This window comes from Silurus aristotelis, assembly GCF_946808225.1.
Source record: "Silurus aristotelis genome assembly, chromosome: 26".
NCBI classification, from domain to species: Eukaryota; Metazoa; Chordata; class Actinopteri; order Siluriformes; family Siluridae; genus Silurus; species Silurus aristotelis.
In genome coordinates, this window is record NC_139599.1 from 11,761,435 (window position 1) to 11,778,651 (window position 17,217).

The 17,217-nt window shown below is 38.2% G+C and overlaps 2 protein-coding genes across 3 annotated transcripts; one reads left to right on the plus strand and one right to left on the minus strand.

The window, feature by feature from the left end:
- Window positions 1-672: 672 nt before the first annotated feature.
- On the minus strand, window positions 673-1,912 carry foxd1 (forkhead box D1). Its single transcript, XM_083531478.1, has one exon. The coding sequence runs from the start codon at window positions 1,697-1,699 to the stop codon at window positions 689-691; it is 1,011 nt and encodes a 336-aa protein (XP_083387604.1). The 5' UTR covers window positions 1,700-1,912; the 3' UTR covers window positions 673-688.
- Window positions 1,913-8,967: 7,055 nt separating this feature from the next.
- btf3 (basic transcription factor 3) lies at window positions 8,968-17,171 on the plus strand. 2 transcript variants are annotated; one of them, XM_083532012.1, is made up of 6 exons: window positions 8,968-9,115; window positions 11,480-11,548; window positions 11,637-11,750; window positions 13,980-14,181; window positions 15,063-15,119; window positions 16,821-17,171. In XM_083532012.1, exons 2-6 carry the CDS (start codon window positions 11,480-11,482, stop codon window positions 16,865-16,867), a joined length of 489 nt encoding a protein of 162 aa, XP_083388138.1. In that variant the 5' UTR covers window positions 8,968-9,115; the 3' UTR covers window positions 16,868-17,171. The 2 variants fall into 2 exon arrangements, with proteins under 2 accessions (XP_083388138.1, XP_083388139.1); XM_083532013.1 differs by having other exon boundaries at window positions 9,063-9,178.
- Window positions 17,172-17,217: the final 46 nt, after the last annotated feature.

Consider the following 17,217-nt stretch of genomic DNA (forward strand, 5'->3'; position numbering starts at 1 on the left):
TTTCCCCAGAGATATCAAGAAGCTCTCATTTCCACTTATCTTTTCTGTAAAACAATATTTATTCTTATTGTAAAACAAATCGAGCGGAAAAATTAAAAATTACACTGCGAGTATACAACTAAAATAATGTACATATCACTGATATAACCACACATCTGATCAAAGTACTTGTGAATTTTCATGACAAAAAGAAAAAATTAAATGTAAAAAATGTAGAAAAGTTTAATTAAATGGGTTTTGACACAAAATACATTGTTTAAGATGAACTGACAGTTTGCTAAATCTTTTTAGAAAAAAAAAAAAAATCCTGAGATGCCCTTTGCCATGTCTACTAACTGTAATGAAATATGGAATTACAAGTTATAGAGTATTTTATATATATATATATATATATATATATATATATATATATATATATATATATATATATATATATATATATATATATATATATATATATATATATATATATTTATATATATATATATATATATATATATAGGCACAATGGGCATTTTTAAAAACAAAATAAAAAGCATTCCTACCTTAAAAACAGGAGCTTTTGTGTGTATCGCATATTTTATTTTATATATATATATATATATATATATATATATATATATATATATATAGTTTTTTATCATTTGTTTTTGTTGTTGTTAATTTATAAAAAAAAAAAAAAAAAAAATTAACAGCCGTTTGTTCCCCTGACAGTCCTGGTGGGAAACTTTTCGGCTGCTGCGCCATTCGGTCCGAAAGGCGCTGGCGGAGTCCGTGAGGCACAGTGCGCATGCGCCGGGCTACCAGCGCTCCCTATAATACTTTCTATGGAGAACGGTGATCGGTGTACCGGGGATTTAGTCGCAGTCTGTACCGGGGAAGAAATCCCGGGACTCAATGGAGGATAGAAGCTTCTTGAGCGCGCGAGTTCGGCTGTGTTCGGCATGAGGGAAGGCGCGGGGATAAGAGTTCCGGTGTGCCTGCTAGACGGTGGCGGCTGCTGCGGATGCTGCGGATGCGGCGGATGCTGATGCTGGAAGGTAAAGAGCGCAGAGTGCGCGTGATACGCGGCGTGCAGCTGAAGGCCATAGCCGCAGCCGTAAGCTCCGTAGCCGTACCCGGGGATGAAAGCGGCATGCTCCCGAAGCAGCTCCGGCGTCTGCTGGCGCTTGAAACGCTTTCTCCGGCGCAGGAAGCTGCCGTTGTCGAACATGTCGGCCGACTCCGGGTCCAGCGTCCAGTAGTTACCCTTCCCCGGGTTTCCGGGCTCTCGCGGGATCTTCACGAAACAGTCGTTGAGTGAGAGGTTGTGACGGATGGAGTTCTGCCACGCAGGGAACTTCTCGCGGTAGTACGGGAAGCGGTTGCTGATGAAGTCGCAGATCTCGCTGAGTGTGAGTCTCTTTTTGGGACTCTGCAGTATGGCCATGGTGATGAGCGCGATGTAGGAGTACGGCGGCTTCACCAGAGCGTTCTTGCTCGTCGGTTTGTACGCGTCGCGCGCACCCGTGCCGGCGGCGCCGCGCGCGAACGGGTCGTCGCGAGCGCGCGGGAATCCGTCGTCATCGTCGTCGTCTTCGTCGTAAGGGCGCGAGCGCACAGCCGCGTCGTCGTCGTCGTCGTTTCCTTCGCCCACCACGTCGATGTCCGGCTCTTCCGAGAGCGCACACGCGTCCGACATCTCGGAGCTCAGAGTCATGGCTCCCGGCGGGTCGCTGCGCGCGCTGCTGCTTCTGCTGTTACTGATGCGGTGTGTAAAGACGCATCTTCAGCGACGAGATGCTGCACAGCGCAAATATTAAAGCAGCCGTTATGCCGCCGCCATGGACTTTCATAACCTTTCAGTCCGGCATCCAGGCGCGATCATACAGGAGACCAGCACACACACACACTTCACACACTTCACATAAAGGCGAAGCACGATTCCAAACAGGGCGGATCTTCCCTCGAGCTTTATAACCGCTCTCTGATCACATGATTATTCAGCGTCACTGTGCACACCGAAAGAGAAAAACAGCACTGCAATATTCTTACAGAAAAAAAAACATGGCAGGGAATAAATAAAGGGAAATTCTTATAGTTTCGGAAAACATTTTAGTCCGTTTGTTTGCTTAAAAAAAATAAAATCCTACTCGCTGCGTGTACATGTGGGGAAAACCGAGAAGTAAACACGAGGTTGTTTATATGACCCTCCCTCACTACTACTGCTTTTTCTCTTCACTATATAATAGTGTGTGGAGCTCATATGCAGGAGAGCGCATTGGAGATGATGGGCTTTGCTCCTGGCTTCTTCTGATCATACGAGCATTTGGAAACGTTGAACCTGCAGGAAATGGGCGAGTTGGGAATAAATAGGCGCGCGCGCATTTAACACTACTTATGTTAAGGGATACAAAAGTATTTAATACTACACACACACACACACACACACACACACACACACACACACACACACACACACACACACACACACATATATATATATATATATATATATAAAATAAAAAATATACAAAATACATTATATTATAAAATTATATTATTAATAAAATTATATATACATTATTATTATTATTAATATTATTATTGTTATTACTATTATTCATTTTATAATTATTGTTGTTATTATATTGGTTTTGTGGCTTACTGTACAACCTCCCTATTAAATAAACCAAATAATATAAGCATCGTTTTATTTAAAATACATTTATTAATATTATATTATTTCATAACAATCAAACAACTCTTCAAGGTGAAACAAGTGAGGTTCAGGAAATAATTTGTCCTCCTGCGCGTGTTCTCACACGTGCACACCTGCATCTTAACGGTGATACCAACGTGAATGTTGGATTAGGCAGCCTAAATACATTTTATATATATATATATATATATATAATTTTTTTTTTTTTTTATTAGAAAAAGTCAAATTTTATTAGCAAAGGCCAAAAATATTTTATATAGGTTTATAAGGAGGATGAAGATAAAGATATATATCCTGATTTATATTAAGAGGTTTTTTTTTCATCTGTAATTAACGGAAACTTAATTAGTTTGGTATATTTGTTAATGCACACAATACTTTTTTTGTTTAGTTTGTGCTCGTACTAAACAGAATTTCGCAATGTTATAAATGATTTATATATTATTTTGTATGTGTAGGATTTATCATACTATACTGATTACATTTTTAAAAAGCATTTTGTATTACAATATTTTTGGGATAAGGCGCGTGCACATCGGGAGCAACTCATTTCGTTTCCTTTTATTACATCGTCTGTCTTTTGACTTTTTTAGCATTTTAACACTTAAAAGAGAAGGATTTCTAAAGTAGGTTATTAAAGACAATTTGTGGCCAAAGCGATGAGAAGCTATTTATCTAAAAAACAAACAGCGCAAGTCCATAAAAAGTCTAAAGCGCACCAAAAGCAAACCAAAGAAATGCATGAATGGCGGAAAGGATCTGTCCAAAGATCATTATGATTTGGTTTTTTTTTTTAATCTGCGTGCTGTGTTAGTTCTGGATGATGCAGTTGGAATCGAAAGCCGGGTTATTCTGTTTGATGGGCAAAACATCTGCCTGGTGCTTATGGCCGAGTCACTGGGAGTCGTGTGCTCAGCGGAAGGAGTCGGCTCTCTCGCTTTTTTATCCGCTGCGTGTGAAAAGACGAGGTCGCCATCTAGTGGCCGAGAATCTACATTTTCACGAACAAAGTTTTAGAGCAAATACACTACACCAGGGGTGTCTAATCTTTTTCTGTGTGGGTGCAGGTTCTCATTCTAACCCAGCAAGTCCAACCAAATTCTACCTGTTGAAATCTAATTATTTTCATTTTCAATGACTATCAAGTGTGGCCATTGATTGATAGGAATGAAAACCTGCAACCACACTGGCCCTTGGTGGAAAAGATTGGACACCCCTGCACTACACATTTCGATGTGGGACTAACTAACCAACTAGCCAACCATCTAGCTAACTAACTAACTAACCAACTAACTAACTAACTAACTAACTAACTAACTAATTGACTGACTGAGAACCAGTTGACTAACAGCAACTAACCAGCTGTCTGACAGCATTGCATTATTTAATAAATCTGTAAGTCTCACATTGAAACAATTATTTTGACGATCTTTTTTTTTAAAGAGGAACACAGTGGTAGGAGGAAATACACAGTTCATGTACTTAAGTCAGTGTTCAAAAGTACCTGCTTTTGAGTGTATAAAAAAACTTTCTTTTCGGCTTCAAAAAAGGTTTCAAAACTGATCTGTGAATTGCTGTGTGCTTGACCAGTTACGTTATTATCCACTCATAAAAAAAAGGAATGACTGATTTCACAAAATGTAGTTGAGTAAATAGTAAGATATTTGACATAAAAATTTATTGAAGTTAAAGTTAAAGTCTCCCCAAATGGAAATTCTTCAGTAAAATACAGATACGCAAAAAAGCTATTTAAATACAATAATGAATGCCATTTACTTTGTCATTGTCCACCACTTTTTAAGACCTCTGAATGTATCAGAAGTTTCATGCCACTTTGTTGTCAAAAACTGCAACAACTTATATTATTTTTCTTCCCTGTGAATTTGAAGAATTTACAGCTCCTTTTATATACAAGTATATAAAGAATTTTAAAGTGAAGGCAGACAAATGTGATCAGATTGAAAATCTTAGATTTTTGTCAAAAAATATTGTTTTTGCTACTCTTTCTACAAATCATGTCCAATTAACCCAAAATGATAGTCATTTTCTGACTAACCTGGACAGAATTATTAATTCAATTCAATTAATTTTTATTTGTATAGTGCTTTTAACAATGAACATTGTCTCAAAGCAGCTTTACACAGATAATGTGGAGAATAAAAGTAAATATGTTCTTTGTAAGTAGGTTTTTACTTACATTGTAAGTCCCTGATGAGCAACTGTGGCAAGGAAAAACTCCCCGAGATGGCATAAGGAAGAAACCTTGAGAGGAACCAGACTCAAGAGGGAACGCATCCTCATCTGGGTTGCACAGAATGTCCATTAGAAGCAGATATACAATGTTGCGGGGTGCAGTGATGGTGATCAGAAGCAAACTGTAGTCCTGAGTCAGTGTAGGAGACTGTTGACATTAACTACAGTCCAATCCATCCTCAAAGCTCACGTTCTTACTCCGGAATTTCATGGAACCACCCATGGCGTTGATGAGAAACCGTCCCAAGCTGCACAGAGTGGCCTCCAGTCGAAAAGAACACTAAATCACTTATCAATGAATTTTTTTTTTTTTTATGTACCCACAATTCTGATGCTGGATTGGATTAGGGATTTTGCAGACTAAGTCAACATGTTGAGCTCATGTTCCTCAAAAAAATTCCTAAACTATTTTTGCATTATGGCAGGGCATGGCAGATTGCTCTACAAAAAAAAGAGGCCATTGCCACTAGGGAATAATGTTGCCATAAAGTTATGAACTTTTTTAAGTAAGTAGTGTGTGTCAAAGTAACATCCAAATGAATGCCAGAACCATTGGTTTCCCAACAGGACATTGCCAAGAGTAACACACTGCCTTCACCAGCTTCCCATAGTGCACCCTGGTGCCCTCTTTTCATCTCCTACCCCAACTGGCAACCTTCCTCCATTGCTCCACTTCTGATGATTATGTGCCCATTTTAGGTGCATTTAGCAGTGAATAGGGGTTAATATGAGCACTATGACTGCTATGTGCATATGTAGCCTGATACGCAGTGACCTGTGATGGCCTTTACTTTTCTGATTCAAACATAGGTTCCAATAACATAAAACTGATTAGAGCTGTGTAACAGAAGCACAATCAGAAATAGCTTTATAACCAAGTATGTTTACACACCCAGGGAATTTGACTTGGCGACAGGAGCTTCCAGTGCAGGAGAAAGTACAGACATAGTGCAACATATGATAGTTTAGACATCTATAGGAATTACACGGAAGAGATGAAATATAACTAAATATAAGTAAAACAGACAATTAAATAATGTACTATATACATATTTAGAAATATTATTTAAATGAATGTACAGATGTTATATACAAGTGTGCAGTTTACAAATGTACCATTTGGATTGTATGTATAAATGTGTCAGTTTTGATGGACAATGTGTAGTTATGAGTATTTTCATTGTTCATTGTTTAGCCCACAGGAAAAAAATGTTTTTGTGCTGGGTGTTCTGGTGGACGGTGCTCTGTAGCGCCCCCAATACAGTACCAGTCACATTAATTATATACTAGTCATAATCATTAATACTACACCAGTCGAATTTCTTGTCAAACAGAATTTACATTTTACAAGAGTCAAGAGGCTTTTATTGTCATTTCTACTATACACAGTTGTACACAGTACACAGTAAAAATGAGACAACGTTCCTCCGGAACCCTGGTGCTACACTAAAAAATACCATAAAGCTACAACACAACACAAGCTACATAAAGTGCATCAAGTGCAACCTAGTGCAAACAGTGCAGACAAAAAACAGTACAGTACAGACAAGACAAGACACAAAACCAAGATAGCGCCGACCAGTAAACCTACTGTATACTTGGTTATACAGTACTGTGAACTGTAAAAACTATACCCAGGAGTAAATATAAGAACACAATGTAGTGCAAAAATACAGCAGCAGTCAAGATTTGCAGAAGACAGCATGTAAACAGTGTAGTATAATATAACAAAGTCGAAGGTGCAAAAAAGCATGTAAACAATATAGTAGTCGAGGTGCAAAAAACGGCAGGTAAACAGTAATACAGTGAAAGGTGCAAAAAAAAAGCAGTAAAAGAGTGTAGTACAGTCAAATATAAATAATAATAAATAGATGATAATCGAATGGATTGAGATGAGTGATGAGTGTGTGTTAAGTGTTAAGTCCAGGGATAAGGGATACATTTGCCTTTACTGCATTTAGCAGAGGCTCTTATCCAGGGTTACTTACAAAAGTGTTTTAAATCTTTATGAATTAATAAATCAACACTGGTTCACTAGATTACAAACTAAAGTTAACCTACAACTCTGTTGAGATGGTTTGCTTTAATCCACCAGGAAAAGTGAACACCTTCCCCCCAACCCCCACCCCATCTGTCGAGTTAAACATGGTACTGAAGTACCAATGAACAGTGATCCTCTACCTTTCTTCTTTTTGGATCTGCCTGATTCATCCCAATGCCCTAAGGAGTTCTCTCTCTTCTGTTTAAAGCTAATAAGCAATGTAAGACCTATAAGGATTTTAACTGTAATTAATATAAACAGTTTGCTACAATGGCTTAGAACTACAATTTGCATGAAATTCTGCATTTAAGTGCCCATCGCTTAATAGCTCACCACATAACAATAAAATTTTAATGAATGGATATTAGGTGCTACCCAGATAAGGATGCTTAGATATATTCTCAGTGAGTTTTGTCACCACTGGATTGCTCATTATCGATAAACGTATAGGCCCTAAATTTACAGGCACTAACAAATAAATAAAGATGTTATAACATCCTTATCCCTGTTAATGCTGCTTTTGAAAAATGTCCATTATTAAAAGCGCTAAACAAATAAAACTGATTTGAAGTTAATTTATTTGAATATTTTTAGCTTTGTTAATGAAACCTAAATAGACAGAAATTACTCAAGCTATTTACTCAAGACCTAGTTTATTGGGTTAACTTGTTTTGTAGAATACAATGAGAAGTAAATTTACTTTTATTTATTTGACACGGTGTTCATATAGAACTTTTGTATGTCTCAAACCTCACATGCTCTGACAGTACTCTGCTCCCAGGTCCCTGAGATCTTCAGACCAGACCATCTGGTGGAGGCTGTTCCATGATCTTGTGCTGAAACCAGTTGGAACAGCATCTCAGGTATCTCAGGTGAGCCTTCTATGTTTTTATTTTTTATATACACTTTTACACATGCTTATTTGTACCTGTTTTGGTTATGAATAATTGATTCTTTTATTATCACTTTTATATTTTACATTTATTATCACCTCTTTTTTTATGCATGCTTTGGCTTGCTTGTTTTTTGTGATCTTAGCTTTAACTTAGAATTCAATATATTACAAATTAATTTAAAAAGAAAACTCAGGTTCATGTTTTTCTTTATGGGGTGGAACCGGTGTCAAATCCAAAAGTAACGGGTTTCAAAGAACTGACGTCACTTGCACCAAACTATCACATTTGTACCAACTGACATTTTTAGATTTTGCAACCTTTTTGCTGTGAAATCTTATTCTGGTCACAGTATCCGTGTCACAGTATTGATTGACTTTTTTTTTCTAAAACCTAATCTTCTCACAGAGCATCATTAAATCCTGGCACATCAACTAAAACTCAACCCCAGCAAAACTAAACTGCTGGTCCTCCCAGGTGATTCATCTCCACGTCTCCAGGTCACGATTTCAGAATAAATCTCACACTTCTCCGCTGTCCCCTTCAGCCACCACTTGAATTCTTGGGGTAACCATGGACAATCGACTGTCTTTCTCCTCACATGTTGCTAATGTGACTGGTTCTTGTCGGTTTCTTCTCTACAACATCAGAAGGAGTCCACCATTTTTGTCCACACAGGATGCTCAGGTTCAGTCTCTTGTCATGCTATTCCTCCACTGCAAAACACAGGGCCGTGTGTGTGTTTGTGTGTGTGTGTGTGTGTGTGTAAAATAATTAACAATGCAACACTGCCTTTTCTTGTGTATAAAGAGTAAATTCCAGGGATAAATCCTGAACATACTGAACAATGTGTCCTATAAAAATAAACTGAAATCAAACAGTAACAAAATAATCAGAATTATAACAACTGTTTTTTCTCAAACTTTCAGTGTAAAAGTCTTGTACTGAGTAAATTATCCACATAAAGACTCTGTAGGTCTGTTTGTCTTGGTCACGTTTATATCTGTCTTTATTTATACAATTTTCTCTCGTAATAGAGAAATAGTGCGTATGTTTGAACAGAATCGTGTAAATAAAGCTCCACATGACACACTCTACTCCACTCCTTTCACACTAACTTTTCTTGGCCGTCAGCCCGCTGTGGTGCATTTCAAGCGTGACGTCACTTCCGTCCTCTCTCTTTCGCGTCCATCTTGCTCTCCGCGTGTGTTTGCTGCTAGCGTGCAGGTCAGTCCGGAGATCTAAAATACTCTCTTTCCTGCACAGGCACTTCCAGCTCCGAGCTCCAAGGTAAATTAAGTATCTTATGTAGCAGTCCGGCCGCGATTTCGCATGGATCTTCTTCGGAAACATTCGCAGTCTGTACGGGTTTGTGGGACGCGAGGCTGGCGGACTGACAGGCCCCAAAGCCCGTACTGATGCTCACGAATGTCGGCGTGTAGAGCGAGGATTTCACAGCTACTACGGGTTCCTAAAAGCAGGATAGTCATGTATATAGACTTTTCCTTATATAAGCAGAATAAAAATGTTATACACATTTTTTATAGCTAATCACAACTTTGTTTTTTATCAGGTTTTGGAAGATAAGAGTAACTACTATAATAAGTATTTCCTTTTTATTCTTACGGAACCAAACCACCACTTTTTCACTTTTATCAAGATTTTTGGATAATTATTTGCTTTTAACATTAAAATAAAAATAAATAGGTTGTTGTACTGGTTTTACGGCCCAGACTGCGGTTTAGCGTTAACTTGGGCCTTTACACTTCAGTTTTAATGTATACATTAAAATTATTTATTTAATTATTCACCCAAAAATAGTGTTTTTTTAATTTTTTTTTATTTACCCAAGTTGATTAGAAGGTTATAAACGTTAGGTTTTTTTTTTTTTTTGCATTTTTTTAGACCGCACCCCTTTAACTCTTCAGCCTGGAGCCGGACAAGTTTTACACCAGCGTGGTTTGTTAGGAAGTTGGCACATGGACCTGCACCTCGTCTAGCTGTCATTGTTCATCGATGCTAACAGATTTTTACAAGAGTAAAATGTAACAGATCAGAATAAATTAATAAATGGAAATAAATCAGGACATGCTGAGGCAGTGTATTTATCTCTCAATTGGATAAACTTCCGGTAACAATAGGATTAGGGTTTATTTCTTTTATACCGCCACAATTTCCAGCAGTGAACATTTAAAATATAAAATGGATTTAAGGGGGAAAACAAGATTCTGGTTTGTTTACTTGATTATTAATGATACAAGACATACGTTCCTCTTCACGTGTTTATAGCAGTATTTATACCACGGCACGGGTGAATTCTCGAATCTGATTGGCCGGAAGGCGCGCATGAATTTTGAGTTCGGGAAGTAGTTCCGGCAGAAACGTGAATGACAGGTTTTATAATAATGCACTATTTTCTGTATATTTCGACATTTGTTGTATACTTTAGAACTTCCGATATTTCATTTTCACTGGTCCAAAATACAACATTCGTTATTGCTGGAGGTTTGCCAGTCGCAGGGAGATTTGATATCACGCTTAAATAATAAAGACGCATCACAGAGGTTACACTTAGTAGGTGTTCAGATGGTAATGTTGGAAAGCTGGGTTCCGCTGTGGGCCCTTGAGCAAGGTCCATAACCCTCAAGTTGTATAAACAGGATAATAGTCACCCAGGATAAGGGTGTCTCCCGAATGCCATGTGTGTAAATGTAAATTTTGCGACTGGTGCAAAAGTTCACATCCCTCGTGTTTGGAATTATATAGTTTTAGCTGTAAGGTTCTGTGAATCCACATTATTTCTTTATCATAAATAGTAGAGCATCCTAACATTCGTGTTAGATATTTGCACTAATTCTTATCATGGGCACTATGTAGGGTGGGCAGCAGGCAAACTGGGATGCTGACATCTGCTCAGTCTATAGTAACAACTCGTATAGGCATGTATGTTGGACACTCCAAATTTACGAATTATAAACCGATTAAAACGTTCAAATAACTTCTCTTTTTTTTAGGCGACATTTAGGTAAGGTCGGTTGCCTTTGCTTTAACCAGAGTCTGCTTCCACAGAATATACAGAAAGCTACATATAAATAAGAATAAGTCTGTTTGACTACTAAAACAAATTTTTGAAGGTTTTTACAGAGACTCGGCTTTACAAGTCCATGTAAATGAGCTGTTACTTCAATCTTACACAAGACATTAAAATCAAATATTTATTTAGTTATGTCTAACACACTATCTAAGATTCTGTTAAATACGTTTAAGTGCATATTTTGACCAATCAGATGTGCATAAATTAAACAATGCCGTGTGTGTGTGTGTGTGTGTGTGTGTGTGTGTGTGTGTGTGTGTGTGTGTGTGTGTGTGTGTGTGTATAAGCAGAATATTGATATTTTTTTGTAATTAGTAGTATAGTTTTTGGTCACAGTCTAATATTTGCATAGTAATGAAATCAACTGTGATGTGAGGACAGTCGATTGGTTTGTTCTCAAACTTAATCTATGCTTTCGTGCTTCAGGGAACATTTATTCACAGTTAAATAGTTTGAGAACGCATACTCTACATAAACACTGCAACTCTTTCTTGCAGATGAAAGAGACAATAATGAACCAGGAAAAATTAGCCAAACTGCAGGCACAAGTCCGCATTGGTGGAAAGGTACGACACTGTTTTATTAACAATCGGATTCAAAAACAGAGTTTGGTTATGTGAAATAATTTTGGTCATGTTTGGTCATTTTGTTTAGGGCACTGCACGCAGAAAGAAGAAGGTTGTTCACAGAACTGCAACCGCAGATGACAAGAAACTTCAGTTTTCCCTGAAAAAGTTGGGTGTCAATAACATATCTGGCATTGAGGAGGTAAATATTTCTTCTTTCTCTCTAAACCAGTCTGTTTTAAAGAATTTGTTCTGTTTTTTATTTATGGGAATATCAGGGTTATTTATTTCCTTGTGGTTGTGCATTTTTACTTTTGTAAGAATTCTCTTATATACACACACACACACACACACACAACTGTGAATGATTTGGAAAAAAAATACCAAACTATTACAGTCTTCACTAACAAGCCTAATGTAGAAATTGTACTTCAGTGAAAGTTTACAAAGAAGTGAGGACACTAGAATTTGACAGGTTATACCTGGTTGCTTTATAGAACTTTTATTTATTTTAATTTTATTTATTTATTTTGAGCGAGGCCTCTGCATTCTGTCTTGTTCCGTCTCCTCCGGAGTTGATTGTTAGACAGAGTTCTCTCCAGGGAGCAGAGGCTTTGTTTAATACCATGCGATTCAATTGATTGTTGCCCATTTAATTTAAAATGTGTAAAGCTAGCTGGTACTACTTGCTGCCCGATTGGCATAAAAAAAAAAGTCGGCATTGTGAGAAACTTGCAGAGATTTAGGCAAACTTTTTATTTAATGTGGCGGAAAAGGGCGTACATGCGAATCTTCTCCTCAGCCCTCGTTGTTTTTTTCCCGTTCCTCCATTTTTCATTCTGTCAGTTTTTTGTGTACCCGCTCCACAGTTTAGCGGGTGGTGCGTCAGTAATAATGGTCCGTGGGGAAACGCAGTGATCCTTGTGTAGTTAAATAGACTTACCGAATGTTTCGTTTAGTCCTTTTAACTATACATTTGTGTAATCGAGTTACTTGCGGAATTGTTACAACCCTATACTGTTATGTTTGTAAATCCACGTAACTACGGACAACATGGAACGTGGAAGCAGTGCGAATGTATGCAAGAACATCTGAACCTTTTATATACACCTATTGCAGTGCAATAACACACTCGCATACCATCATCTTGCCAGGTTACTAAGTAAAGGCATATTAGTAAAGCGCAGTCGTCTATATTTTAAACGCTTTCCACTCTAGATCAAGTGTGTACATGTGTACATGCAGTTTTTCCTGGTTGATGAGCAGCATTACAGAGTAGAGGTCGACCAATTGTTTGGCCTGTCAATTCTTGCCTTTTTTTTATTTTTCATAATTAATCGGCATCGGCTGCTTGTGCTGCAAATAAGGCCGATTGTTAGGCAGGCGCATCTGAGAAACCAAATCGTCCGTGTACGTTTTGTGCTTGCTTGAGAGAAAATTACTCATACCAGCAGGTGGCAGTAGTCTGTATTCGCCATCCTAATATTGAAACCGGAAGAGCTAGAACTGTGTATATCTAAAGCAAGCAAGTTGCAAAAACTAGAGCCAGAATGACGAGCATTTATTCAGTAAGGTGGCAAAATACATTATTAAATGTTTGAACAGGATTTGCGGTGTAAAAAGTGCTAATCATTTTCTGTCATTAAAAAAAAAATACTTGTCAAACCATATAGGGTGTAGAATGTGTTTACAGCTTAAAATGACATAATTTAGTTTAGTTATAGGATCTAGTTTGTCAAGCTACCGTATTTTTCGGACTAGAAGTTGCAACAGAAATCATATAAGCACAGACGGGTTTCTAAAACTCGTGCTTTTTTATTTTTCTAAGCAACAGCGTTATGGGTTAGTCAAAGAAACTTAGAAATGAGCATCATAAAATAATAAGGACATAATCCTCGGTCTCCACACACGCAGTAATACCGGATGAATGCAGTGGCAGGCTTTTCCCAAAATACCGCTATGCTCCTAATATAAGTAAACATATTTCATTTAGTGTCTTTCGTTAAAGCCTGTGTAAAGTTCCTTAGTTTCAGTGTAGACACCTGCGGCTTATTGACAGGTGCGGCTTATTTATGTTAAAAATAAAATTGTCAAATTCAGTGGGTGTGGCTTATATATGGGTGCGCTTTATAGTCCGGAAATTACGGTATACGCAACTTTTCACCAAGATGAAAGAATTGGGACACTTGACAACATTTTGATTGGTTGCGATTACTGCTGCAAGCAAACAAACTCTGTCAAGCAGTAAGCCACTGACTATGGGTTTATATAACAGGTACTAGGGTTCGTCATTTCACCAGCAAGTCAGTAAACTCCAATTTTGACTGATATCGGACATGGATCAGATCTTTCAGATTTGGTTTATCAAATAATTGGATGTCTGATTGCATTATTAGCTGTATCCATTCTGATCATTGTTCTGCCTTTGCAGGTAAACATGTTTACAAACCAAGGAACAGTGATCCATTTCAACAATCCCAAAGTGCAGGCTTCACTGGCAGCCAACACCTTCACCATCACAGGCCATGCCGAGACCAAGCAGCTCACGGAGATGCTGCCTTCCATTCTCAATCAGCTCGGTGCCGACAGCTTGACCAGTCTGAGGAAGCTCGCCGAGGCCCTGCCCAAACAAGGTGCCGCTTTTACTCGTTCTTACGTTGCAGTTTAAGACGAGGATAACATTTCATTATCCACGTCCATCTTAACAGCTTGCAGACTGTGAAATAATGTTCTGAATGAATTCCTAAAACCAGTGGTTGGAAGAGATGGAGTTGGAGGAGTACAGGAGCTTCAGTTTCAGGATAGTGTAAGCATATAATGCAGGATCAAGTCCTCTCAGGATCCCAAACATGCTGTGATCCAAAAGATTGTTTATTAGTCGTTAATTTAAATGAATACCTCCGCCTCAAACGTCTACCTGAAATGCTAGGTCACTTTTATGAATCATTGCAGACTCTGGCAAGCTTTTAATGTACTGGGAGAAAATGTCTCATTATTGCACACTCACAATGAAGGTCTATGTACAGTTTTTAAATACAATCACCACATTATCTGTGTAAAGCTGCTTTGAGACAATGTTCATTGTTAACAGCGCTATACACACAAAAATGAATTGAATTGAATCAAGGAAAGTTTTCAAAATATGAAGCAATGAATAAAGTCTGTCTCGTCGAATTCCCTTGTAGAAATAAGAAGTAATGCTGATGAAGCAATTTCTTACTTTAGCATTTATACTTTTTAATATTGTAAAGCTTGGAATGCATTTCTCCCTCCCACATGGTCTTATTTTAGATACTGAATTTTGCGCTGGTGCGTGAACATGCTGTCTGTAGGGAGGTTTGTGAACAGGTGTGTAAAGGGGGTTGGACTTTGGCATTTGCCACAAGACAGCTGCCTTTAAAGGAGTTTAAAATATCAGTGTTTAAGTGTATATTTAATATTGTACACGTCCAGTCAATGCCATTTGGTTTCAGATGTGCTGTAATTCTTAACCATATATCTTGTTTTATTGCAGCTGGTGATGGAAAAGCACCCGTGGCAACAGGAGAGGAAGATGATGATGAAGTTCCAGGCAAGTCTTTTTTTTTTTTTTTTTTTTTTTGTATTGCTAAGATGAGTTTTGTAAAATGTCTTGATACAGGATTCTGCTTTCTTCCTTACTCACTTAATCATTGTCATTATTTGTGGATCACATGCATGAAGACGTATTTTGTAAGCTGAGTGAACAGATCTGATCAGCCATTCTCTTTTGCTGTTTAAGCCCCTCGTCCTCCTGCTAGACCTACATAAACCAAACTTTCTTTCGCCTTTTCTGACTGATTAGTCGTTGGCTTCTATTGATATACTTGCACTGTTAGAATTCCTGAAGCTTCCCAGCTACAATTTCCAAACTCTGCAGAGCCGTTTGGACTGTTAACTGATCGAACAGCATCATGCTGAAGCCCTTATTTTCTCCCTCTTACTTAGTTCTCCTGTAACACACTTTTCCATTCATCTACATCAAACCCACACACTGCCACCTTCCATCTCTATCAATTTTACCACTAGTACACACATTGTCTCCATATTTCAAGTCTGTTTGATCCCCTCTTTTATATATTCTATTCATCTATTTTTCTACCAGTAACTCTGACCACCCCCCCCCCCCCCCCACCCCCCTTCTCGTTTTCCGCTCTGTGTCTTTCAGTGTCAAACTTCAAGCCTGTGAAACTGTTTTAATTTTTCTGATTGACACCTAAGTTTGGCCTGATCGAGTTGACCTTTGCCGTCAACATGAGCGTTTCAAAACTGAATTCTGTGATTTGTATTCACTCATTCCAAGAGCAAATTATTGTGCTTATTAACTGCATAGTTAGACTGCAGTAGTAGCGTGTGATTTAGATAATCACTTGCAGTCTAAGACATGTTCAGGCAGCAAGGCGCACAAGTTGAGAAATGTTCATTAAAAGTGTTGTACGTGCCATGAATTCTAGGTGATTCGAAAATAAGTTCCTCTATTCGGGTAGTTTCGTATTGAAATATTGGATCTGGAATCTGTTGATCAGTAAATAAGCGCTTCAGCTGTTTAAGTGTGGTGAATTGGCAGAAGTCTGGGGGGGAAAAATTATATGGAAAAATCAGTTGGACAAAAATAAGAAATCAAATGTATTTAAAAAAAATGCCACAAGTTTATTTACTTTGTAACCTTACCCTGGCTGTCTTTAGGCGCGCACACACTCTCTTTTTGTCAGTCAGTCTTCATAAAGATGTCTAACCCTGGCTAGCTAAGTGTTTCTGTACCCAGTGAAGATTTGGGTTGTGATTTACGGTTTTTGGACACTTCTATGCAGCCTGTCAGTGCGGTTTGTAACAAGATACTGGGGGTTCAAATGTTTGATGCCTCTGCTCTTTTCACAAGCTCTTTGCGTGCACCCCCCATCCCCCCATCCTGGCATGATGGCAATCAGACTTGATTAAAAATGTTGAAATGTAAATCAACCTCCGGGTGAGATACATGGGGAGGGAAAATCAGACCCAAAGTCTAAAGGATTTTCCCAAGGGCGCACACACACTGCATGACTGGTGACCTTGTGGAAGGTACTTATGCACGGTTTAATCGTTCGCTTTTTATACTAATTTCATTGTAATATTTTTGGGGCAACAATGCAAACTATAGAATGTAACCAGACCCTTTTTTTTTTATTTAATTTAATTTTTTTTATTGACTACCTCTAAAACTTTTGTCCTTCATCCAGGCAAACGTTCTTAATTTGTACATTTACGTTGTTTGCAGATCTTGTGGAGAATTTCGACGAGGCTTCAAAGGATGAGGCGAACTAAGTCGAGGAGAGACAGACGTTCAGATTCTCCAAACTCAGCTGGGCCACGTGGGACTCCCTCTCCCCCCCCCACTCGAAACAATTTTTTTTTTTTTTTTAAATATACTGCAAACTCCAATTTTTCTCTCTCATGCACTGCTGTGTTCCCCCCTGTGCCTAGGCTGAGTGTGTGAGAAGTGTCATGGTGAGTGTGTGCGAATCCCAGAGCACCCTGCCCATCTCTCCGTTACTGAGACTCTCCTTTGCAATCTAGCTGAAACCCACATCTGGAAATAAACATTTGCTATTGATGAGCTTAATAAATACTTCGCTGTCCTGTCATCTTTTTTTCCCTTAACATTAGTTTTCTGA

Excerpts from the sequence above, each read along its gene's own strand:
- foxd1 (XM_083531478.1), bottom strand. The coding sequence starts at position 1,699 with ATGACTCTGAGCTCCGAGATGTCGGACGCGTGTGCGCTCTCGGAAGAG.
- btf3 (XM_083532012.1), top strand. The coding sequence starts at position 11,480 with ATGAAAGAGACAATAATGAACCAGGAAAAATTAGCCAAACTGCAGGCA. Across the intron at positions 14,182-15,062 it reads CGAGGCCCTGCCCAAACAAG|CTGGTGATGGAAAAGCACCC; the intron begins GTGCCGCTTTTA and ends GTTTTATTGCAG. Across the intron at positions 15,120-16,820 it reads AGATGATGATGAAGTTCCAG|ATCTTGTGGAGAATTTCGAC; the intron begins GCAAGTCTTTTT and ends CGTTGTTTGCAG.